Source organism: Rhinichthys klamathensis, unplaced genomic scaffold, assembly GCF_029890125.1.
Source record: "Rhinichthys klamathensis goyatoka isolate OS25496 unplaced genomic scaffold, OSU_Roscu_1.1 h1tg000210l_1, whole genome shotgun sequence".
NCBI classification, from domain to species: Eukaryota; Metazoa; Chordata; class Actinopteri; order Cypriniformes; family Leuciscidae; genus Rhinichthys; species Rhinichthys klamathensis.
This window is the reverse complement of record NW_026606735.1, coordinates 2,574,298-2,600,926: the sequence shown is the minus strand read 5'-3', so window position 1 is coordinate 2,600,926 and position 26,629 is coordinate 2,574,298. Positions and strand designations below refer to the sequence as shown.

General features: G+C 37.2%; 1 protein-coding gene across 1 annotated transcript; it reads right to left on the bottom strand.

Moving 5' to 3' along the window:
• Positions 1 to 1,814: 1,814 nt before the first annotated feature.
• On the bottom strand, positions 1,815 to 24,686 carry si:dkey-112e17.1 (uncharacterized). The gene is made up of 7 exons (XM_056263907.1): positions 24,456 to 24,686; positions 12,194 to 13,062; positions 9,674 to 9,725; positions 9,277 to 9,412; positions 7,793 to 7,926; positions 4,075 to 4,314; positions 1,815 to 3,337 (listed from the first exon to the last, which is right to left on the bottom strand). The coding sequence occupies exons 1-7, from the start codon at positions 24,534 to 24,536 to the stop codon at positions 2,789 to 2,791; spliced, it is 2,061 nt and encodes a 686-aa protein (XP_056119882.1). The 5' UTR covers positions 24,537 to 24,686; the 3' UTR covers positions 1,815 to 2,788.
• Positions 24,687 to 26,629: the final 1,943 nt, after the last annotated feature.

Here is a 26,629-nt window from a genome sequence, read left to right as displayed (position 1 = left end):
ACTGCTAGGGATAATCAAGTCAAATCTGATTTATAATATAGACTTGCGCGTCTTATGATTATGGCATTTTTGCTGTTGCCTCTGGGGAAATGTTTATGAAATTCGTATTCAAACAAGGCCAGTTTTAGCTAGTCGATGCTTTTCCCACGTTACTAACATATTTTAGGTTTCCTTTCACTTGTAGCTTTGGTTGGGTTATGTAGGTAGATGGTAAGGCCATATAATAGCTCTTTAAATATTTTCTAACTAGGCTAGAGCTGTATTTCTATACTAGAAAATAGTTATTTCCATCTACCCCAGAAGTTGCATTTCAGTAGGTGTATACATTTAACACTAAGCTCTATTTGTTGTTTAACTCCGTAAACCACATTGGTTTTAGCCAGTTTTCCCAAATATTTACCTTTTTTTATAAGTTTAAATGTATTGTACATGCGTCCACTATGTGATCCATTAAACTGTAACCACAATCAGTCGTTAAAATGTGGCATTAAGCTTCAAGCCACATGAAAATTCTTAAAGTTAAGAACATTTTTACCCTTCAACTTTAACTTTTCTTTATGTTTGAGGTTGTTTCTTCTGTTATAAAACCCATTTAATTCATGAAATATATATATATTTTTACCTAAAAGTTGGTGCCTCACCTTGCAGGGAACTTTTTGCATTACTGTTAGATGATATTGTTGAAAAAGGGTGTGATGCCTCCTTTATTTTTTTGCCTTGTGCCATATTTATCGGCTCTGTGGTCCCTCACACCAAGACATTCTTCAGAGGCTCAGATTAGGCTTCCTGCAACCATAGAGGTCAATTCTCTACAGCCCTCAACTGCTCTTTAATGAAGGTGGACAGAATGGCTCAGCACTCTAAATCCTCACACACTAAACTAATGGCATCTGACAAACGCCCACATTTGGTGGATTTGCTACAGTTCATTAGTGAATGTTACGTTGTGGTTTTACACAGGATAACTCGCCTACCCTTACTTTTCCCTACTTTGGGAATGTTTGTACAATGAAGTTTAGTGCTGCAAATTAATGATTGCTTGCACCTGTTTAATAACTATATATATAATTTTCATTTATGCATTTGGTAGATGCATTTTTAAGTAACTCCCTAAATTTTATCATATTGTATATTAACTGGTATGCAAAATATTACTTTTTAAAAAATGCAAAAATACACATTCATACATATATAGGATTATTTGTCATACCAATTAATATACAATCAGATACAAATCTGATTACACCTTTCTAAATATCTACATGCACCTGTTATAGTTTTCTTTGAAACAGGCTCTTGTATGCACCTAAAAGGTGGTTTTAGTGAAATTCAATAGTGTTATGATGTAAGCTCTAAAGCGGGTCTCATACTATGAACTCTTAAAATCTGCAGGAATGGTTGAGGGATTTATTCGGGGTTGGTCCCGAGTGTTAGAGAAGCTTTGGAGGCTGCTTTGCATTTGCTGAAAGGGAAATGTATTCCACAGCAAATATTTACTTGCATGGGTGGGAAGTTTTTTTTTCTTCCTTTCAGAAAAGTTTTTTTTTAATGTTTTATTTCTACCTCATCAAAGTTTAAACTGGGGCTTTGAAATGGGGAGGAAAAAAAACTTTGTTTATCAGTAACGATAGAGAAGCACATATAATAGCACTGTAAGTTCCATAGTTGAATTAGCGCTTGCTGTGCCTCATGTTTGTAATGCCTAGAAATAAAACCTTGTCTAATTTACTGCACTAATAATAAAAGACTACATTCAATTATATGACTCCCCTTTCTATGCATATTCTGAAGTGATAGTACAGAAGCCACACAACTTCACTATACAATGTTTATTTGCATTAAATGTTAGTTACTGCATTTCTGTACAGTGATCAATTCCCTTTATAATCCATCAAAATCAGTACAGTTGACAATATTACTGCATTCAGGAAAACACCATATAACGAAAACAGTTGCATTATATACGAAATTGTAATAAAAATATGATTGTATACACAAAATTTCAGTTATTGCATCAGTGTATATTTAGCAGCATAGATGATTGCCAAAAGGCACAGAAGTAAGTGAAAAAGGAGGTGAAAAAAAGAACAATTGAAATTATTTGTAGAACAGTTTAAACATGTTGACATGAATTATGCAGTGGTTATGTCCCTTGAGAATTAAGAATATATGCCATTTCAAATGCTTTACTAACACACAGATTCTTTTTTTTTAACAGTACAACACGTGTATTGGACCCATGGTGAATAAAAAAAAAAAGTTGAAGTTGAAGAGATGCAAAGCAGCTTTCTACTAGATCTGCTAATTGGTCTTCTACGTGTTGCAAAGGGATTAGGAACAAGCCTTATTGTTCATAGAGCAGATATATGGAATTTCATAATGAAAGTAACAATGCACCCAGTCTACAACTCAAACTCTCAGTAGTGAGTGGAATTACGTGATCATTGTTAACAGTTTATCTTATACATGCATGAGTGCTTTCAAAACAATTGCAGGTTATAAAATATACCGTTAGATGGTTTTATATTTAGCAAATTAACTGTGCTGATACAATAACAGGAAGAACAATAAGTGCTTTCGTTTTTCATTCATGCCAACATTCCAAAGAAAACCCCTTTAAAATTCCACGGTACATTGTCACACACCAAATATGTGCTGAAGACACCAGGAGCAGCAGCTCATAAGATGTGCGTTTTCAGTTCTTTTCTAATCATCTATTGGCTGAATCGGTCACATGACCATCATACTTAAACTTCGTGGCACTGGCAGACTGTTCCTGGAGTCACTGTTAACAAGAGAGAGCTGAAGGATCCTGCGTCTCCAACGTCCCACCACGACCTCCCCTCCCTAAAGAGGTTGGATGGATGCTGGCGACTTGGCTTTTGGATAGCAGTGGCATATTTGTGCCTTCAAACATCTGTCCATTCATCCTCAAAGGCTTCTCTGGAGGTTCTGCTGACACAAGAGGCTGTCGGTCTTCCTCTTCTGAGATTGCAAACACAGGTACCGTGACGTGGTCGTCCTCCACGCCTGATACTTCAGCTTGGTCCTGCTGCTGGCTGGTGTCGGAGAGTGTGTTCGAGGTTGTAATTCCATTGGCTTGTGGTTTGGAGGACTCGGACGTGCCAGAGAGCAGGCCAAAGCATGGAGTGTTGAAACGGGTGCGTCGCAGGTTGCTGGTGGAGTTGAGCCGTCGCTGGCGCTGGGCGGGTTGAGTCAGGGGGTACGAGGCATTGCTCATGAAGGAGTCGGACTGGCAGCTGTTGGCAGGACTGTGAAGAGGGGCATCAGAAAGGACCTTTCCTCTTCCAGCATCTGTAGCTGTGCTTGGGAGTCCCTGAGTGCATAGTCACAGTAAATAAAATAAAAATGTTGAAAACCTTTTTCATTACTATATCTATTCTAAAAATACAACAACACTATTTTATTTCCTGTGTTGATATTTCATATTGAAACAGGATGTTTCAAGTAATGAGAAACATTGATGGGCTCTTCAAATTAGTTAAATTATTTTTTTCTGACCGTAGACTCATATTTAAAATGAATGACAAATTAAAAGGTTTACATTATGTACATGCCTGTTTGTGATGACAACTTTAATAATACTGGGACGTTACAGTTCTCAAAATACAAAATAATGTACTTTGTGTTGCACTGAAACACTGAAGACTGGAGTAATGGCTTCTGAAAATTCAGCTTGGACTTCACAGAAATACATTATATTTTACAATACATTCAAATAGAAAAAAAGTTGTTTTAAATTGTATTTCACAGTTTGATAATAATAATAATAATAATATGATCAATATTGATGAACATAGGAGACTTTTTAGTATACCTTACAGCATGAAAGAAAAACACTTATATCTTAGACATCGAAAGCAATTGATTTTTTTTTTTGCCACGTGATGAATGTTCTTCATCGAGGTCATCGTTAAGAGCATGCGTATTTATGGGTCCGAAAGATAGGTTGTAAATTTTACACATTTGTAAGAATTTGTAAAATTCTCTCACTAATGAAATTTGAATCATATTTTTTATGTGATTAAAAAGGGCTTATGTGTCATTACTCACACTGTCCACCAGCTTGGTGAAAGGGCTGTTTGCGTTCCAGCTGCACCATTTCTTATGGAGTTGAGGAAGAGGAGGAAGGAGATCCTGGAAGGTTCGGACACTCCACGCTCGTGGTCGTGTGCTGTTTGTCGATCCGGTTTGGCTGCTCTTTATCACAGTAGGCAGTGCTGGATCTGGGGTTGACCAGTCGAAGGGGCGGCTGGGTCCCGTGTCACTGTGTCTCAGGAAACGCTCTCGTTGCTACAAAAGAGAGAACAAATTTAGGAGATGAAGATTTTTTTTATTTTTTTTATAACTGACAAACTATAAACCCCTCTATGTTGTAATAAATACTTGATATGGTAGCACTACTAATTCTCTAGATTACTACTTGTCAGGCACTTTAGATAGTGTACTAAATGCAAAAAGATATGTACAAATGGTCAGAATCACATTTTCTTGGAAATATTATGCATTTGTATTGTTCACTTGTGTAATGATAGTTTTACCCTTTTGTGGATGGTCGAATAAACATTAATATTCATTTTATTGCATGGCTCTGTGGAATACTTAATTCTGATTGGTCCATCCAGCGGTATGTTGTTCCCCGATAACAACCGGTAAAAACTGATAACACAGGCCCATCCGGGTAACTGAAGTCGGCGCTTTAAGTTTAAGCTTGCTAGGAATGTTTTTTCCTTGTGGAAGTTTTGCGTTTGGTGAGCTAATAAAATATTAAAAGTCAAATCAATATTTTGTGAACAGTTATTTAATGATGTCATCCGGTATCGCGGACTCGCTATCTCGTTTCATTCAAACGCAGCTTCTGGCATATTGCATTGTTTTGTACACTGAAATGGATTATAAGATAACAAACAGGAACGATTTTAAACAGTTTCATATCAAATCAATATCTCTTATCTCCATAATTATTTACGTGGTGAAATACCGTGCACTAAGTGGTATGACTGTACCGTAACCCTTAAATGCCCATCTAGTTGAACTTGCCGCGCTAGCAACTGCTCTCTCAGCGAAAGCTTTGCATTTAAAGACCTAATAAAATATTTCGACTCAGATCAATATTTCATGTCTAATTATTTACTTACGTGGCAAGTGGCCGTGTAATAAGCGGGATAATGTACATCCAGCCGGTTGTTATCTCAGAATAAACCCAGACAGGGTGATCAGGACCCTGACGCAAAGGGATATATTATATTATATTATATTATAAAAATAAATTACATTATACATTTTCAAAAGTTTGGGGTCAGTAAGATTTTTTTTTAAAGAAATGAATACTTTAATCCAGCAAGGATGGATTAAAGTGAGAGTTTCTATTTTTATTTAAATAAACTTTCTGGGGAAAAAATATTATTCACAAAAATACTATGCAGCACAACTGTTTTCACCATTGATAATAAAAATAAATGTTTTTATTATCAATAAAAACATTATATATATATATATAAATATAACGAATTATTATTATTGTTATTACTGATAATACTGAAAAACTGGAGTAAAGATGATGAAAATTCAGCTTTACCATCACAGAACTATTATATTATTTATATTATTAATTATTTTATATTATAAAAACACGTGTTCAAATGTGTTTACCACTTTCATCAAAAAGGAATTCTCAAAATAAGTATTATCAAATATTTGAGGAAAAGGAAATCCATTAAGATTGTACAACAATCTATAATACTACTATAATTATCTTGATAATACAATTAAATAGTTTCAGAATGAGTCCAGTGTGAACTTTGTAAGCCACTTTCCTGATTAAAGTAATTTAGGCTTCATAAATGGTCAAAATCACTGACTCCAAGTTACTTGAAATGATATTTTATAATGAATAAACTTTCATTAGTGTAAAGGATCTAATAAATGTGGGACTTTGGCTTCCAGTGCAGTATGAGCCTGCTGAAGTCAGTGAATCTATATCCAGAGACCAACTTTTGCTTTAGGAGTTGCTTTAGTAGGATTAAAATGGATTTCTCCCATTCTCTTGAGCAGTTTCAGATGCCGTGGCAGAGGGTGTAATCTAAATGGGGTCCACGAGACCTCCAAATGTGTCAGTCAGCTGTTAACTGGACATGTGCAGCATGTGGGTGAGTATCAGAAGGGGGTTTCTCATCAGTAGGAGTTTGACAGTCCTCACACATGATCTCTTGCAGCTCCCCATGTCTAGACGAGTATTATGCAGGGTTTAATCTTGAGCTGTTCTGGCACTGTTCCATAAATTAACCAAGACAATACCAAATATTCCGGTTGTTGGCAAAGGCAAAAACAAATATGGATAAAGAACCAACAGCGCCAAACAGTTAGCAGGAACCCAGCCGGACACCACAGAGACGCAGGTTTCGGATTCTTCTCAAACCTCCTTGGATGAACACACAGCTTGGCAAATTTTTCATGCCACATTTCAGAGCCAAAGCAGCATGGACCACACACACACACACATACACACACACACAGAGCTGGAGCTGGGAAATTGGCTACAGACTTATAGCATTCATTAGTCAGAGCTATTAGCGGGCCAGCTCCCCCTGTCCCAGCAGCCTCTAGTGAAGAGCTACTTCTCTGCCCCTCATCCAGCACATCATCACACACCATGAAGTTTGGCCTCCATCAGCGTACTACACTGAATTGTTTTCAGCATGAATAGCTGGTGCAGTGTCATGAAGAACGTTTGAAACTACCAAGCAAAAGTAAACAGAGTATCAAACAATTCCAGTACTAAGAGAGCAATGAAAACACCATTTAAAAAAATATAAAATATATCAGAGTGACCTTCAAAAGTATTTGGACACTTTGCATTAATCCTTGGCCGGGACAATAAGCTTTGAATGTTTATGTGAGATTAAAAAGTTCGGAGGAGAGTTCAAAGGCTTTGACGTGAGGGTTCAAAGTGATGGCAACAAGATCAGTACCTGAAGCAGGCGAATCAAACTGGATAGTGTTGCTCCAGTCCAGGCAACGCAACGAACCAGGAAGATCGTTTTTTCTCCGTCACTTTGGCTGTCACACCCAGCAGCGCATACACAGGATTTCCAGCGGATAACAGCAGCAACGTCTTTCAGGTAGCGTGAGCGTCCCACTTCAATAACCCGAGGCAGGTGAACCAATCTGGATAGTGGATAGTGTGGCTCCAGGCAACGCAATGAACCAGGAAGAGTTCTATTTCTCCGTCCCTCCGGCAATCGCACCCAGCAGCACACACACAGAATTTCACGCAGACAATAGCAGCAACTTTCTTCAGGTAACTTGGGTCCCACTTCAATCTCCTACACGTGTGTTTCCTCTTTTTCGTTCTCTCACTTCCGTTCTCTTTTTTTTTTTTTTCACTTCCGTTTCTAGCTCTCTTTTATCCTCCATTTCCCTATTGGTTTCCGCCCATAATGAAATGTGAAAAAGCTGATATGGATCGTTTTTCTCCATATCGCCACACATGCCACGCTCAAAATTGCTTAAATCACCTTTCTTTCCCATTCTGACATTCAGTTTGGAGTTCAGGAGATTGTCTTGACCAGGACCACACCCCTAAATGCATTGAAGCAACTGCCATGTGATTGGTTGATTAGATAATTGCATTAATGAGAAATTCAACAGGTGTTCCTAATAATCCTTTAGGTGAGTGTGTATATATACTATTGTACAAAAGTTTAGGCTTAGGCTAAGTTTCTAATCTATTTCTGGATGTAGAAATGTAGAAGGAGAATCAGATACTCACAGTATGTGGAGAGAAGGGCAGTTGGGCTGAGGTGGGTGCAGAGGCGATGACAAAAACCTCATCTGTGCCCAGCTCTAATTCAGCAAGACCACTGGAGAACAGCTGCAGATCACTCTTCTCTGACACGTCACAAGCTTCAGAGCACAACACCGTGAACATGTGGAATGTCACATTTATAAAACGACTGTAAATACTTCAGTTTAACGCATATATAAAAAGCTAAACAACTGTTTGCATTTGACATGGTGCCTAAAAAAAATACTTCAGATCAGTAACTCAATGCTTATTTGTAGCTTAAATGGAAACATTTAAGTTCTCTAGCTGGTACGATTGGACCAAACTAAAGAAAGGGGGATTTTCTGATTTAGAGCTTAGCATAAGGCCGATATAAGTACTGCATATATTCTCGACCTCCCATTAAGATAAAGTGACTTCATACATTTGTGTTTAGAAAATATTCATGGCTCAGACAAAAAAAAAAAAGGGGGGGGGAAAAGTGTTTTTTTTTGTTCATAATTTCATTTGAAATAGTTACTGCTGAACTTTCACAAAATCATACTGTCCCACCGTAAAGTCACACCAGTCATCAACAAATACAGGTTTAACAGCTGGGTCCATATGTTTAGGACTGTGAGTACTAGTTCATTTATCATTAATACTAATGATACTCATTGCAATTAAACAAATATTTTTATTGGACACTAAACAGAATTGAATCAAAAGTTCAATCTGTGATCTTTTTCTAAATTTTATATTAGTAGTAAATGGGGACACAAATGGTGCAGTCTCCGGAGAAACAGAAAAACCTCACACATAACTTTCATATTATTATTTCACATATAATTTTGCATGAAAAATAATGAAATGCACCTTGTTGTTTCTGTTGAAACATAAAACAGATGGCATTGTGTTGCTTCAAATGCAGTTATTTCCAGGTGGTTTGAATAGAGAAGGAAATTCACTTTTCAGCAAGCTACACCCTAATGGAGTTCTAGTAGTCTTGCAGTACTGTTCTTGAATTTCAGTAATTTAGCTTTTTATCTGTTCCTAGAAGAGCCAAATGAATCTTAAATGTATAGGTTCAGAAAGGGGACAAATGAACTCAGCAGCTTTACCGAACAGGAACCCAGTGACCCTAAAGTTCACTTCATCTGACAACATCAATAAAGAAAACAATAAATCTGGGAGAGAGAAGGGGGAGGGAGGGAGAGAGAGAGAAGGGGAGGGAGGGAGAGAGAGAGAAGGGGAGGGAGGGAGAGAGAGAGAGAGAGAGAGAGAGAGAGAGAGAGAGAGAGAGAGAGAGAGAGAGAGAGAGAGAGAGAGAGAGAGAGAGAGAGAGAGAGAGAGAGAGAGAGAGAGAGAGAGAGAGAGAGAGAGAGAGAGAGAGAGAGAGAGAGAGAGAGAGAGAGAGAGAGAGAGAGAGAGAGAGAGAGAGAGAGAGAAAATAAAATGAGTTAGTGGACGCATAAAGACATACTAAGCACCTGTATGGGACAGACTGCGGTTGAGGGAATGGTTGTTGTTGTCGTTCACTGTACCCAGCTGCTGCTCCAAGTCATTAGGAGAAACCATCTGCAGCTCACTCACATCTGCCGCTGAATTTAGCACTCCTTCTGGAGCCTACAACACAGTACCTCACATTATTTCTGCATGAACAGACAGGGTCCAAAATGAACACTCGCCAAGCACCTAATGTCAGTGCAAACTGAAGACTCGCCACCAGAAAGAAAAAGAGGAACAAAAATCACTGTGTATTCATGTTTTTGGGACAGAGATCAAGACTGCTCATCTAATATTTAAGGAGCAACAATTCAATTGTCACATGTATGTATGTATTATGTATACATATATATACACACACGTCTCATATTTTGACTTTACCTCTGAGCTGATGGAAGATGAAGCATTGGCCCCTTTTGCGCATAGTTTCGGTCTGGGAAAACAACAATATAAATAACATTATCTTGTTTGTTTTACTGTCAATGTTATTGGTCATCAAGTGTTCTATTAAATGAGTGTTTACTTCTCTCAGCTGAACGACATTCAAATATCTGCTATGAATTCTGGTAGGACATGGTGAGAACTGTCTGGTATGCTCACAGTAGGAGTTTTGGTAGGAGTAAGTTGCAGGGTGAAGCAGGAATTTATGCTTTAAAATCGAATGTTATTGCATGACCTCTGAAGCCTAGGTCAGGTCATCAGTAAAGACATTTAATGTATCTACTGATGAAATTTATAACCAGACAGTAATATTAGCAGAATACCCCACAGTGAATAGTTGAAAATAATAGTTTTATAAGGCCCACCTGTTCATTATTAAAATAAAATTGAATTCTACAATAAAATGAATAATAAAATAAATTAAATAAAAGTTCATTATACTAAAAGAACATTATACTTGTATACTTTATACTGTATGCTTGTATACTTTATACTTGTGCATTTACACTGAGATATATTGGATTACAATATACCTGTAGGCAATTTTGGGATATATCTATTCCTAATAAACCCTTTGTTATGATCCACCAATGGACTGTGGGATGTCATGTCAATAGATTTTGGTGTTACCTTACACTACACGGCCACCGTGTGAAGTTCATAAAAGGCAAATCCCACTAAATGGCAAATGTGCCTTAAGTCTCCAAACAAACAAGGTATATTAAAATATCCCAAAACAGTTGTGTATTGTTAAAAGCCAAACATGTGTTGGAAAGAATAAATTCTGTAAACAAACATGCAAACAAATAAATTCTGTTTGTAACAATAAAATTTAGAAATGGCCCTGTTTACACCGGTTATTAAAATATGTCTTCAATGTGATTGGATCACCCAAGAAAGATGTATGTTAATACCAGGTGTAAACAGCATTTGAAAAGATCACTACAGCACAGATAAATCGCTTCATTCAAGTTTCATAAATCAGTTCTGTGGGTGTCAAAAGTCACGCTGTTATTCCCACTGGGACCAACAAAGAATGAATCTTACATGATGGAGTCTTTGAAACATCATGCTTGTGATTGAACAAACAATTGAATCATCTTTGTAGACAACTGGTCTCTTTTTTTCTCTATTCTACCATTTCTCTCGGCTTCTTATATTTCTTCCGCTTCCTTTCCTCTCTATTGTGTGACTGCACCTCGCTTTTGTGCGTTTAGTTTAATGCCAGGTGCGGCACCATGAATATGCTCAGGTATGAATAGTGTTTTAACATCAAAGTGTTTCCGAAAAAGAAGAAGAAAGACTTGATTTAAGCCGATTTAACAATGGTGAAAAATACTCCCAGCTGTGTCAACAACAGCTTAAGTTGTCACAGACATGGTACAGTATATGCGACATATGGCTAATTCTAAAGTAAACGAATGAAAAAATAATTGTGATGCAGACAGCTAGTTTGTAATGGACTGAGAAGGAGGATGTGTTAGAATACAAATGTTGAATACGAAGACTTAAATGTCGGACTTAAACATTATTATAATTTCACAATGATCAGTGAAAACAGTAATATATATTTTTAAATATATTAAAATAAAAACAGCTATTTTAAATTGTAATAATTTGTTAAGATGTAATTAATTCATTTATATGTTGAATTTTCAGCATCATTTCTCCAGTCTTCAGCGTCACATGATCTTTCAGAATTCAGTCTAATATGCTGATTTGCTCCTATAAAAAAATTATTTGTTATTATTATCAATGTTGAAAGCAGTTGCTTAATATTTTTTTGGTGAAAAATATTCTAAAGTTCAAAAGAACAGAAATAGAAATAATTGGAAAGATTACGTAATGTCTTTGTCATTGATCAATGTAAAGCATCCTTGCTGAATAAAAAAAGTGACAATTGAACACCAAACAATTGAAAAGTAGTTGTGTATAGAATTATATATATATAATAGACCAGAGTTTCCGCAAGAAAAAAAATGATGCCGTCAAAGTGACCGGCAGAGTTTTCGTTTTACGGACATTTTGATGATATGCCGGTCAAATATCGCCCCTTAATTAGTCAAGTTGAGGAAAGCTGGAGGCAGGCTATGTAACTTAAGGGCCTGCTCACATATCGCTCTTTTGCGCGGTCAAGTTCGTTAAATGTATGCGCGCTCATAATGGAAGCGACACGGTCTTATTCTCAAATTCCAATTTGTGTTAGGGGGGGCGGGATTATTAGGCCATTTTAATCGGACAATTTGACCGGAGAGATTTAATTTTGTCGGACATTTCATTTTTTTCCCGGCCAATGTCCGGTAATTACCGGACAACGGAAACCCTGATATAGACATGTCTCTCAATCCCCCCAGCAACTCTTAAGTCAGATATATTTGCATGGCTGCATGGGATTTTTACGATGTAACTTCTGGATCAACTACAAATAAATCTCTCCACTTGTAGAAGAAACCTCCTTACCTGAAAATCACACAGAGGACACCAGCAAGGGCCACAGCAAACGCGACTGTTCCACTCACTGCACCAAGAAGTGCACCAGTTCTGCTGTCTGAGGACAATACCGATCTCTGTTGTTTGGTTGTGAATGCTTGTGTTTGATTCTGGTAATGGAAGAGGAGAGCAAAACCACGGCCCCAGTGGGTAGTTGTTATCAACTCCATGATGACCTCCACCATGTCATCGTCAGACCCAAACACCAACTGGCTGCTAGAAGGGCGTCTAGAGCCGCAGAATCGGGAGGAGAAGGTGATGAGATCAGATATGTAGAGGACATCATGGGGACAGGCATCAATCAAAGGTGGCTGGGTGTCAGGGCTCACAGCTTCATCTGTGGCTGTATGTGGACTTGTGGAGATCCAGTCACTGACTGCTCTTGATGCCTGAGGTGAAATAGAATTTCTGTCTTCAACTGGCGGCTCCCCGGATAATGGAAGCGATGGTTGTGGAGCCGAGGGGGAATCGGACAGCATTTTGGCAGAATTGGAAACTTTGGTCATCTCCATTTTGGTGGACTGCTCTTGGATAACCACTTGCTTGACCTCCTCTCTGTGTGTGGACTGGGGTTCTTTTGGACTCCCAGGGCTTTTTGATACCAGCGCGCTGCTATCATTCGGTGCCTCGTCCACAACAGTGGAGGTGTATATTGCAGGACTGTTATGGCTCTCAAAGACATCAAAATCAAACATCTCCATGATTAGCTGGTGACCAACAGGCACAAAGAACTGCCACACACAGTGAGTTCCAGATGAATAGTTAAATGGAAAGCCAGGTGACAGAATGAGGCCCTGCACATCCACAACATCCACCTTGGCTCCACAATCAAAGTAAACCTAAAGACCAAAGACAAAAAGCATCAGATGCATTTCTACTGTCACAACCTGGAACCAAACAGCATTGATACAAAATACACTGATGGCCTGCTTATGACCTTTGACCAAATTCAACTAAAATATAACATTCCAAACTAGGCCTACTTTCAATACATACAGTTAAGAGAAGTAAAAAGAAAAGCAGTTGGTTCAAGGAATATAAAAACGATCATTCCCCTCTTTACAAAGCCCTTTCACGTTTAAAACCAAAGAAAGTGCTGTAACAAATATACAACTTATTAATAACTACAGACAAATAAATAGTAATTCCTAATCAAAAATGGACCGCTTGCATGGGTACAGAGAACGTTAACTGGCAACACGTCTGGAATAATATAGGCTACTCTGTCATGTAATGGTAAAATTCAACTGATCCAATACAAACTGCTACATAGAATGCATAATACAACGCACAGACTTTACCAAATGGGATATTTAGACAACAACAAATGTACACACTGTCCAACTTATATTGATAATCATTTCAATGCCTTTTGGGACTGCAAATACATTCAACACTTTTGTCGTGGCGAGGCAGGCTATCAGAGATTCTTGGGCTCAGTATCCCAGCGTGTCCGGAAATAGCGTCACTTGGAGATTTTTCTACACACTAACTATATCCAAACATCAAGAACAATTTATACTCATTGCACGAACTACAGCAAACCCCCCCCCCCCCCCCCCCCAAAAAACAATCTTACTTAACTGGAAAGACAGAACAAAGCTATCAATAAACCTTTGGCTCAATCTCCTAATAACACAATCCAATATCAAAAAACTTACAGCATCTGTAAAATCTTCAACCGGTCTATATTCCTTCACTACATAGATTCCTCATTGCATTCCAATACTATACTGTTACAACTATAACATACAATGAAATTGAAACATGTCGGTTTTCCTTTAAAAGCAGTTAGTAACAGTGTAACCATGTATGTATGTAGTTTATCCTAATGTCCTTTCTATGTAATGTATATACACTTACCTAAAGGATTATTAGGAACACCTGTTCAATTTCTCATTAATGCAATTATCTAATCAACCAATCACATGGCAGTTGCTTCAATGCATTTAGGGGTGTGGTCCTGGTCAAGACAATCTCCTGAACTCCAAACTGAATGTCAGAATGGGAAAGAAAGGTGATTTAAGCAATTTTGAGCGTGGCATGGTTGTTGGTGCCAGACGGGCCGATCTGAGTATTTCACAATCTGCTCAGTTACTGGGATTTTCACACCCAACCATTTCTAGGGTTTACAAAGAATGGTGTGAAAAGGGAAAAACATCCAGTATGCGGCAGTCCTGTGGGCGAAAATGCCTTGTTGATGCTAGAGGTCAGAAGAGAATGGGCCGACTGATTCAAGCTGATAGAAGAGCAACTTTGACTGAAATAACCACTCGTTACAGCCGAGGTATGCAGCAAAGCATTTGTGAAGCCACAACACGCACAACCTTGAGGCGGATGGGCTACAACAGCAGAAGACCCCACTGGGTACCACTCATTTCCTCTACAAATAGGAAAAAGAGGCTACAATTTGCAAGAGCTCACCAAAATTGGACAGTTGAAGACTGGAAAAATGTTGCCTGGTCTGATGAGTCTCGATTTCTGTTGAGACATTCAGATGGTAGAGTCAGAATTTGGCGTAAACAGAATGAAAACATGGATCCATCATGCCTTGTTACCACTGTGCAGGCTGTGGGTGGTGGTGTAATGGTATGGGGGATGTTTTCTTGGCACACTTTAGGCGCCTTAGTGCCAATTGCGCATCGTTTGAATGCCACGGCCTACCTGAGCATTGTTTCTGACCATGTCCATCCCTTTATGGCCACCATGTACCCATCCTCTGATGGCTACTTCCAGCAGGATAATTCACCATGTCACAAAGCTCGAATCATTTCAAATTGGTTTCTTGAACATGACAATAAGTTCACTGTACTAAAATGGCCCCCACAGTCACCAGATCTCAACCCAATAGAGCATCTTTGGGATGTGGTGGAACGGGAGCTTCGTGCCCTGGATGTGCATCCCACAAATCTCCATCAACTGCAAGATGCTGTCCTATCAATATGGGCCAACATTTCTAAAGAATGCTTTCAGCACCTTGTTGAATCAATGCCACGTAGAATTAAGGCAGTTCTGAAGGCGAAAGGGGGTCAAACACAGTATTAGTATGGTGTTCCTAATTAATCCTTTAGGTGAGTGTATGTGTTTATTTGCATATGTATATTTGTATGTGTGCATGTTTGTTTGTGTCCCCTTTTACCTTTCTTTTTTCTTATGTTTATTTAGTGTATTTGTAACCTTTTGTTGTTAACTCGTATTTAAAAAACAAAAAACAATTACGAAAAATTGAGGTAGAAATAAAAAAGTCCTTATCCAGTAAATCGTGAATGACTGGAAGAGTCATGTCAATTGATTACTGTAGTTACTTTTTTAAATTTATAGAAAGTAGGAGTGTTCATAGATTTAAATACGTTTTGAAAAAAATTAGGGCAAGGGGGCTTTCGAAAATTGTTCGGGGCCCTTGAAGTCAAAAAGGTTGAGAAGCACAGATCTTGACGCATTAAGCTGTATCTCACAGTGAAAGAATATGACATAAGAGAATAATCATCATATTGTACAAATAGTACACATTTCTTTGCGGGGCACTCTGCAATGCTTTACATGTGGAGGTCAAAGAGTTGCATGCGTTGACTCTATAGCAGCACATTTAAAGATAACTTTGCATGGTAAGAAAGATATAACAAATGGAAATTTCTGCACCACTTGAATTTAGATTAAGATAAACATGTTCAACATGTAAGAAAATTATAATAAACTTTATAACAGTGGAGAATCAGCAGACTGTTCAAGATAATTCTTCCCAGAACCTGCTCTCCAGGGGTTAACGCTACGGTCCTAAAACATCTTAATAGGCCAGTGGTAGTTCTAGCATCAAAAGTTCAAGAGGATGGCACAAGTTCAACAAACTAACGGGAAAGTCTTTGGCACTCCTCCGGTTCGTTTGATGCAACATTAAACATTGGTAAACAATTTTGGCAGCCGTCATTGGTCTGACGGTTAGTCGTTAGATGCTATAAAACTACATAAAGCATTGCCCTATTTTGACCGTTTCAGTGCAATAACAACAGACAGCTGCAAAAGAAACCCACCGAGAAACAAAACTAAATGTTCTGTTCAGAAAATTAGCTTCGGTCTGCCTCTCCCAATCCTGAACTATTCAACCCTTCCTCCTTCATCGGGTATCAAAGCTGGATATGCTGGCTGCTTTGCTAACCCCAGGGAGGTATTCCTTCAGACATGCTGTTCGTAATATCTCACAGGTGTGCAGGATGAGGGGAGCTCGGTATAATTAAAGGCAGATGGGGATCAGGGCTAGACCACTCCAAACCAGACCTTGGCAGGGGCCTGTTTGTTTATTGGGCTTCCTGTTGGCACTGGTTCTGGACTGTGGGACGGAATAAAAGAACTGCAAGACCTCAACAACGCCAGACAGGTAACAAGCCTAGCCCCAAGTGACGGCATTATCCAGGACAAAAAGTGAAATTAAAGTCGAGATGAAAAAAAATTAGCCGGTTTACCTTCTAAGGACACATTCCTAGTTTTATTATGCTCAATATTTTAGTCAACAAGAAATGATTGTCTCCATAATCTTTCATCAAAATGTTAAAACTTGCACTGCCCCCTCTGAAACTACTTTACTTTTCAGCTGATCACCAGGCAAAGGATGTTACAAATGTTAAAAAAAATAGCCAAATATGACCCATTTAGACATTGTTTTATACGGCTGTTGATTTTTAAAATCTTGTCTAAAATCTAAGCAGCATTTTAATGTTGGTTAATATAATGAACGTTGTAATAATTCTAACAAAAAAGGATAGTTTTAAAAGACACTTATATGACCTTTTTGGGATGCTCTTGAGGGCATTCACATTGTACTATCCCAGAAGTTAGAGTCTTATCATTTTCATCCTCGCCTCCATTGATCGCAAACTCCAAATTTTTGATTGGTAGTGTATAATCAAACAAAGCAGGCTGAGGAAACGTTAGCATTTACTTCTTCAAGATTTGCATTAAGACGCAACATTTTTAATCAGGCTATGGAGACCAGAATCAGTGAAAAGGTCATCTTAAATAGACAAGGCCACAGTAAACAATCTCAGCTTAACAAGGTCAAAGTCGTTTTAGCCTCCATAATGCCTTGTTTTCTTCTGTGTACACCATTACCCTTGATTCTCAGCCCATGCTTTTCTCCATTCAGGCTGTTTAAAAGAGATCAGTTGGTCAAAGCCTCATGCTGTCCAGAGTTTACCTCAGGTTCATGTGCTACTAGACTAATAATTGCATGCCTGACATTTGAGCCGGTCAAATGCCACTCGCTGCTGGGATGTAAAGTAAGCCGATTTCAGGTTAACAGAACAGTAAAGCTGAGCAATGCACATGAATATGAGAGACAGAGAACAAACTAAACTGGAACAAGAGGTGAAAAAAGACAAGTAATGTAGGGTTATTCCAAACAGAAATAGGCTTTATGCCGAGCGTCACGTGACCAAGCCGGAAAACAGATCACATCGCTTCCGATTCAGGTCTTTTGTATGTGCTTCATGACAGTTTTTGCGGTTTTACTCAAGATAACTTAAAAGGAGCAAGCAAAAATGAGCATAACCAATGTCCCTCGCATGTGCAGATTGATATTTAAAAGTTTTTTTATTTTTCTTCTTCACACTAACGTTTAGATATTTAAATAGCATAAAACACCAATAACAAAGTGAACTTAGTAGGTTAGCTGATTACCTTAAAAATCCATAGATATCGTAGTTAGTTCTTACGGCCGTTAACACTTTCTCTGACAAGTGGATGCAATGAGACCCGCTTTCCGGTTTGGTCACGTGACGCTCGGCATAAAGCCTATAGAGGAAATGCAATTGGTTAAGGTCTATGTTTCACTGAAGTGTGCTGAAGACAGAGGCTTGTGATTTAACCAAACCACCCAGCTGCCCTTAGAAAACCATTTGGTTCAACAAGTCCAACATGATCGTGTCTAATTCCGAAAGACAACAAAAAAGAAAACTTTGGCAGTGATTTGCGAAATTTTTGTAAGTACCTCCCTTTCTATTCGAACAAATAGAATTGGGTCATTACCGTGGCTCCACCATAATACTGGACTATCTGCTGGTTAGGGCAGTGTACCATGCATGGTAGACTTCACATGAATGGCGTCCAAAGTACCACAGTGTGGATTATAGGAAATAGGACATTCTTATTATGCCAAACATCCCAGCTCTGTTACATCATTCATCATCCCGCACTGGCATGGCATAATTAGTAAAGTTGTCTTTTCTCCCACAGGGGACATTAAAAGGCTATCTAACCAAACAGCAAAGCCTTCCAAAGAAACGAGGGTAATAAGTAGAGGCATTAACATAGGGTCCAGCTGGTTATTTTGCCCCATTTGTGCTACATTAAAAGTAAAAGCAACTATTATTTTAACAATCCATTGCAATTTCAAACTGCACAGCATGATCTAGGTAAGAAAAATATGAAACACAAAGATAACAATGGAAAAAGAAAACGGCATGGAACCAGTCTAAAAGAAAATAGGGCGCCATGAACCCTGAAGCCATGATTGTAGAAACACTATAAACAGGAAGGTATAAAATAATACTTGAACAATTCTTCACATGTAGCCTTCGCACAAGTCCGGAAATGACAATACATGATAGCCATGGAGCTTTCCCATATATTCTAAATGCAGACACAGATGTCAATGGAATGAAGTAATCACAATTTACAACAGTAATGCAAAACAGTGCAACGTCTCTTATGATCAACAAAGATGCATTTATTTCATCAAAAAATACAGTAAAAATGGAGATATTGTGAAATATTATTACAATTTAAAATAACTGTTTTCTATTTGAAAATGAATACATTTTAAAGTGTAATTTATTCTTGTGATGACAACGTTGAATTTTTAACAGCCATCACTCCAGTTTTCCTTCAGAAATCATTCTAATTATGCTGATTTGGTGCTTTAAGAAAAATTTCTAACTATTATTATCAATGTTGAAAACAATTGTGTTTCTTAATATTTTTGTGGAAACCTTGATACATTGTTTTTTTCTGGATTCTTTGATGAATAGAAAGTTCAATAGAACAGCATTTCTTTGAAATGGAAATATTTTGTAACATTATAAGTGTATGTACTGTCGCATTTGATCAATTTAATGCATCTTTGCTAAATAAAAGTATTTATTTCTTTAAAAAAAACTAAACTTTTGAACAGTGGTGTATATGTATTTATTATCCTACTATTTAACCCTTTTCTGTGTAGTTTTATTCCATTTGAATGAGAGAACATGTTCCTTCTGTAAACTGCTAAATGCAACAGCAACTCTTGAACTGAAAAACAAGCCTCTACACTTTTAACGCCAACAAACTGTAGCTGACTCATTGAATGAGTGTGAGTAAAACAGTGCCAGATAAACTCACAGCTGTCGTAGGGAACAGCAGATTTCGCAGTAAAGGCAGCAATGTGAAAAACACCACACTGTAGCTTCCTCTTGTATTTGATAGGTTACACACACATCTGCCCCTTCATTCCCCTGTACAGTAAACATGTCAGTTCATAACCTCCGTTCTTATTGTTGTTTTTACAATAAGTCATTCTCTGCTTGTCTCACCAACATTATTTGTACTTAAAGGCTTTGAAGAGAAAAATGTGACTCGATATGAAACGTGAGAAGTCAGCTGGTAAACTGAAAGTTTATATCTAGTTCTTTTCCTGGTCTCTTTTGTCCTGAAGAGTGTTTTCACAACAGAAGTTTCAGAGATAATATGAGCTGACATTATGACTACTGAAACTGTGCGAGCAGAGGGCTTAAGTAAGCCCCTTTTGCCCCACACACACACACTCAAATGCGCAAACACCCCTGTGAGTCCCCCATAAACATGCTATGGGCCTCTGTAAGGGGGCTGGGAGAGGAGCACAGCTATTTATTGGTTGTGAAAAGTGAGACCGTTCCAGGCACTATCGAGCCCAGAGAGCCCGTGATGATGTGTTACAACCGGTTACATCAGTCCTAGCCTGCCACTGGACACTGAGGCCAGCAGGACAGGAAGATGACAATATTTCACAATAATATTTTGATGAAAACAACAGTGGTAGCTGCTGCACATCACTTTACACTGCACACAGAAACAGATTTTTATCAAACACAAAGAACTTCATTGAGTAATAATGTAATTGAAACCAACACCAATAGTCAATAAAATGAATCCTCGAAACGGGGATATGAAAAGTTAACAATAGTTCACTAAAAGCAAATGGAACCGGTAACCTGTGAAACTGTAATGTACTCAGTGCTCAATATTTATACTTTACATTTTATACTACATTTATACTTGATGTTTATACTTTGCTAAAAAACGCAACATAAATATATACCTTAAAAAAAAAACTAAGAATAAATAATAAAAAATAAATATTTAAATTAAATTAAATTAAATGAAAATCATGAAATATTATTTTGATAATAAATGTATCTTGGATTGTTTTAAATTTGAAAATGTAATTAATTCATTTAAATGTTTTTTTAAGGACTTATTCTAGGTAATTTTTTTTTCTTTTTTTTTCTGGAAGATACAAATGTATATTCATTAATTATATGTGTATAGTTTATTGCCTAAATATTAAAAGCCTAAATATAAATTTGCCTGAATTTTCCAGTTCACTAATTTTGCAATTAAAATAGTTTGGATGCATTATAATTATAAAATGTATTTTAAAATAGTTTGAAATATTTAAATACGGATTAGGCCTACACCATTTTAGGACACTGCTATGTCATGCCAATTGCACAAATGTGCCAAATCAGTGGAAGGAAAAAGAAAGAAAAAAAAACAATTTTCCCAGAGCAACCCTATCATAGTTTATCATAGTTGTTTGCTCCCAGGCCATAGATGTCACTGGAATAATTCTACTGTATTTCGGCTAGCCACTCTCGTCTCCACAAATCACTCAGAACAGTTACTCTGAAATGTCCAGATTCACACAGAATGTAGTCTTCTGGCCAGAAAATGCACATTAGTGGTTCCCATTAAAACTGTTATGAGTGGCTTTCTCCATTCTCAGGGAATTATGGTGTAGTGAGTTTGAATAATTGAGAGAGAAATCACTCACAGAACTGCAAGTGCTTTGCATAGATATGCGAACAAAAATACATTCATGTATGCAGGAATTTTCAACCTACACAGTGCTAACCACAATAACTCAAGAATGAGAGCAATTCATTGTCCAAAAAATTGATGACTACTAGAGCTAGACCTGCACCAACACTCTATGTCATTGCTGACAAGTATCTTAACCTACAGTATATCGTAGATGACATAATATAATGGAGTTTAAAAAAAAAAATCTATATAATCTTCACCTGATTGGGGAGGGGGGGGGGGGGGGGGGGGGGGTTGGGGGGGGGGGGGGTCATGCAGCAAATTCCAAACTTGATTTGCACAGTACTGAAAATCAAGTTAATTCAAGAGGACAAAGGAAGCATTTAGAGGGGCCAGATAATTGTGCTGAGGTACACACACTCTGTAACTGAAGCGATGCACATCAACAAAGCAATAAAGCCTTTGTAAACCGCTCAGGATTCTCAGAATTCAGAATTCACAGAGGAAGAGAGTCATGACTGAATGTGACAGGTCGTCACCTCAGAAATAACCCTTGTCCTTATGTGGCACAGTCGAGATGATGCTGCCCTTTCCCACCAAAAAAAGATTAGAAAAAAAAGGAATATACTGCATTCATCCAACCTTTAAAGGGATAATTTATGATAAATGATAATTCTGACATAATTTACTCACTCTCATGTCTAAACCTAAATTACTTTCTTTTTTCTGTGGAGCCTAGTTGTAATAAACAAGAATGTTGACTTCTTGACATTGACTTAAAAAAACGTAGAAAAAAAAAACACTGAGGGATTTTTTTTTCTTCTTTTGTGTGCCACAGAGATTTTGTTTGTTTTAAACTAAAAACTGGAAACTTTTATGCGTTTTGGCCATTCATTTACACGACAACCGTGTTTGGGGGCCTGAAAACGCAAACTTATGAAAACGGGTTTCAAAGTCCAAGTTTTTGAAAATGATAAAATTTGTGAAAATTGTGACGTCATATGCATGCATATGGGCTCTATGCATGGGGGTATTTCCGGTGAAGGTCTAAGGGTGCTGGATTACTTCCGCCGATCGTAGAGTCCAATGCTATACCGAGAATTTATATTGGTTTTTATACTCGATTGCTATACTAAAGAAACGTTAGTCACAAAAACAGACAAAACAGACACCCCTCATTTTGTTTATGCTTCTTTGTTTTTTATATTAAATAAATATAACTATATATAAAATTACATCTAAACGTATTAAAGTTTCGTTTCAAAGACGAGAGGACAGTAAATTTTGAAGACTCTGCCATAACCCCGTTTTCCTCTGTTTTCCTCCGCTTTAAATCTCCCCAACCGGAAACTGAAGAGCATCCTTGCGTCAAATGCGGAACTTATGCGTGCATATAGCCTATTACGCGTTCAATCTATAGGCGCGTACTCCGCGTAGTGCTTCTTTACAAAGTGACATCGCCAACTACTGGCCTGGCAGCAGAATACAGCGTTTTTAGTCATTTTCGTGGATCCGTGAACGGGGATTGTTTTGACATTGTTGTTGTCTATACGCTAAACTAGAAAAAAAAAACACAAAAGGAAAAACTTTTCCATTTTAGTACATCTTTATCATGCAACGTATCCTAAATAAGAGGAAATTACTCTTAGGGTAAATAAGTGCATGTTTATTTTTTTTTTAGATTCAAATAGATGGAGTCTATTTCTGTTTATCTCACTCTGCTGCAATACAGGAATTAATAAATCATATCCATGCCTGGGAAGGAAATATGGTGAAAGACAGCATGTGGAATTGACCACAGAGCAATGTGTTTAATTGCATGAGTGGAGCATGTTTCCCACAGGAATCTGGTAATCACCTCAAAAACACACTAAGCTTCTCCTCAACACATATTTCCCAAACTCTCGATTTCCTAGCATTGAGAAGCTACATAAACAGCCTCTGTGACGAAAGTTGATAGAGAATACAAAGGAGCTGTAGTGAAGGGAATGTGAATGGCACAATATCAAAGGTCCAGCCATTCAGTTCTGATCTATGGCTGTACATATAGCCAGGTCTAAGAAACCAGTCAAGAATAAACTGCTATAGTGACTGCTAGCGCTGTGACAACTCAATTCTTTCCTAAACAAAATTGTTATTTTGTGACAATGAGATGATGCAACTACAGCCTGTATGATGCAGACAGCTTCCCAAAATGATACAATTTGCTAAGTAAAAAGTTGCATACATTTTAGCAAAATGTTTATACAATTTTCTACAAACATTTTGATAGAATTATCAAATTCACGTGGTGTAACTTAAGCAACCAGTAATAAAAAAATGTGCATGTTGATCATACAACACTGATTTTGATTTGACAGGCAAAATGTATTAAAATATTAGCCTAACACTATTTTAAAGTAAAATTGATTTACAAATAATAATAATAATAATATTCAGATCTACTTACTTGTGCCAACATTTCCAACAAGAAATTTATACTTGATGTTTATACTTTGCTAAAAACGCAACATAAATATATACCTTCAAGAAAAAAAATAACCTAGAATAATAGAAAATAAATATTTAAATTAAATTAAACGAAAATCATGCAATATTATTTTGATAAATAATCAATCAAGCCTTGTATTGTTGTTGTTTTTTTGCAATCTCTGTACAGTTACACCACCTATAATTTTTTTTTCTTTAAGCCCCACAATAAAGTAACGAACTGAAAACATTTTGATCATAGATCGAATTATGTCATTGCAATGTATTTTGGATAACTTAATATAGGCTACCTGAACAAAAAAAAATTGTATAATATAATTTTCCTTTCTTTTCCCCTTCATTTATTTATGTATTATTTGAGCTCACGGAACCATCTGATGCGGAACCGCTGGCCCGTGCTGAACTGACCCCGCTCAGCCCAACTCTCTGCCAGAACCGACCCGGACCACACAACAAGCTGCTCCACATTTCATCACAACACCTTCCCCAAACTTCCGAATTAAATAGGTCTATCTTTCAAACCAAGGGACCTGCTATTTTTAAGTTGTTCTAACTGCTACCTACATTTACTCCATATAGTGTACCTACTATAGTGCAAACTAGAATCATTGCTGTAAACATTTTGACAAGCCAAAACAAACCGCAGACAAACAAAAGGGAAAGTAGGCTACTGCCACACACTTGTCCTACTCACTTTTTGCGTAAAGCATCCAGTCACCCACAGAAGGCAGACTGTCATGTACACCCCCGTCCTTGTCAATCCGCGAAGCCCCATTTTAGTCTGTTTAGCTCGGCCAGAGACACACACAGGACTCGTCCTCTCACTCTCTCCATTCACCTGAGGGAACGCGCCTTCATAAAGCGTGGACACGCACGCAGCTACAGCGGAGGTCTGGCGGTGCGCGTTCACGACTACCGCACAGATCAAATAGACATCAGCGGGGAGAGTGAGAGAGAGAATGGGAACACTTAATGCCATTGCACAATGCTTTAAGGAGTGGAATTAACTTTAATCTACGTCCTAAAATGCAAGAGATTTTGTTTTAATTTAGGCTAGGCTATACTTTATTTATGTGCGGCCAGCTCGGACTCCAGCAGTCAATGGCTCTTCGCATATTTTTTTAAACTTATAGCAAATCTTCCCTTTTATTTCTATCTATCTATCTATCTATCTATCTATCTATCTATCTATCTATCTATCTATCTATCTATCTATCTATCTATCTATCTATCTATCTATCTATCTATCTATCTATCTATCTATCTATCTATCTATCTATCTATCTATCTGTCTATCTATCTATCCTTTTATTCTTATCTATCTATCTATCATTTTATCTATCTATCTATCTATCTATCTATCTCTACCTATATATCCTTTTATTCTATCTATCTATCTATCTATCTATCTATCTATCTATCTATCTATCTATCTATCTATCTATCTATCTATCTATCTATCTATCTATCTATCTATCTATCTATCTATCATTTTATCTATCTATCTCTACCTACATATCCTTTTATTCTATCTATCTATCTATCTATCTATCTATCTATCTATCTATCTATCTATCTATCTATCTATCTATCTATCTATCTATCTATCTTTTTATTCTTATCTATCTATCTATCTATCTATCTATCTATCTATCTATCTATCTATCTATCTATCTATCTATCTATCTATCTATCTATCTATCTATCTATCTATCTGTCTGTCTGTCTGTCTGTCTATCTATCTATCTATCTATCTATCTATCTATCTATCTATCTATCTATCTATCTATCTATCTATCTATCTATCTATCTATCTATCTATCTATCTATCTATCATCATTTACCAAGACAATAGATGACAAATAAAGAGACAAAAATGAATGTTCAAGTTATATTTATTCAGATTTTTTCCTTGATGAACAAAAATAATAGATGTACCTTGATATGAAACTATAATGTCTTCATTTCATCTGAACGAAATACTTCATCACAAAAAAAGTCCTAGTTGTTCTTTTTCTTTATGTACAACTTGTTTCATTTAAGCAGAAGGACGCTGTGCCAGACAGCGGCAATGAAGGACAGAGATGACAACATGACCGAACACAGTGAAACATTCACAGAAATGGAGCCTGACAAACTGTAAAGGCCTTTTCATGTCCATGTAAGTTATTTACAATTTCAAGGAGCCGTTTGACTGAAAAAAGTATGATTATGACTCTTTTCACATGCACCAAAATGATGTTTGTATCAGTGCTTGAGTTAGACCCCTAAGGCAGATCTGTGAGGAAATCACTATGGATTCCTTGGAAAGTCATCTGATGGGCAGCAGAGAACTCCAAGTAAGCATTTTCAGTCAGCAAGACATCTGTAAGATCACCCTGTTAGAGATGCCAATAACATAAATCACACTACAAACTCATCCTTATAAAATTGTTAGGTCATCATGAAACAGGCCACAATGAAGTTTTCAACAGGTATGAATTTGCCACTTTCACCTATGCTGTCCATTTAATTTCTTGAGAAAAATCATTACATTTAAAACAGATTTCTTTTTTTAGGTGTTTTTTATTTGATTTATTTTTAATCAGCATGTCTTGCACTTTGCATCAACAATTTCAAAGATGGGTTTCTCTTTCACTCTCAAGCTCTCGCTCCCCCTCTCTCTCTCTCTCTCTCTCTCTCTCTCTCTCAAAAAAATAAATCAATTTATTGGTCTCCCCTTTTAAAATACAAATGCAATTTATAATTTTATAAGATATAAGATAACGAGGAGGACATAAACCAAGCACGGTAAACATTAGAAGCTGGTAGGCCATAACTATATGACATAATTGGCAAAAAAAAAACATTGTTAATTTTTTTTTTTTT

Excerpts from the sequence above, each read along its gene's own strand:
- si:dkey-112e17.1 (XM_056263907.1), bottom strand. The coding sequence starts at position 24,536 with ATGGGGCTTCGCGGATTGACAAGGACGGGGGTGTACATGACAGTCTGC. Across the intron at positions 13,063-24,455 it reads CTGGATGCTTTACGCAAAAA|GTTTACTTTGATTGTGGAGC; the intron begins GTGAGTAGGACA and ends TTTGGTCTTTAG. Across the intron at positions 7,927-9,276 it reads CCGCAGTCTGTCCCATACAG|CTTGTGACGTGTCAGAGAAG; the intron begins GTGCTTAGTATG and ends TGTGCTCTGAAG.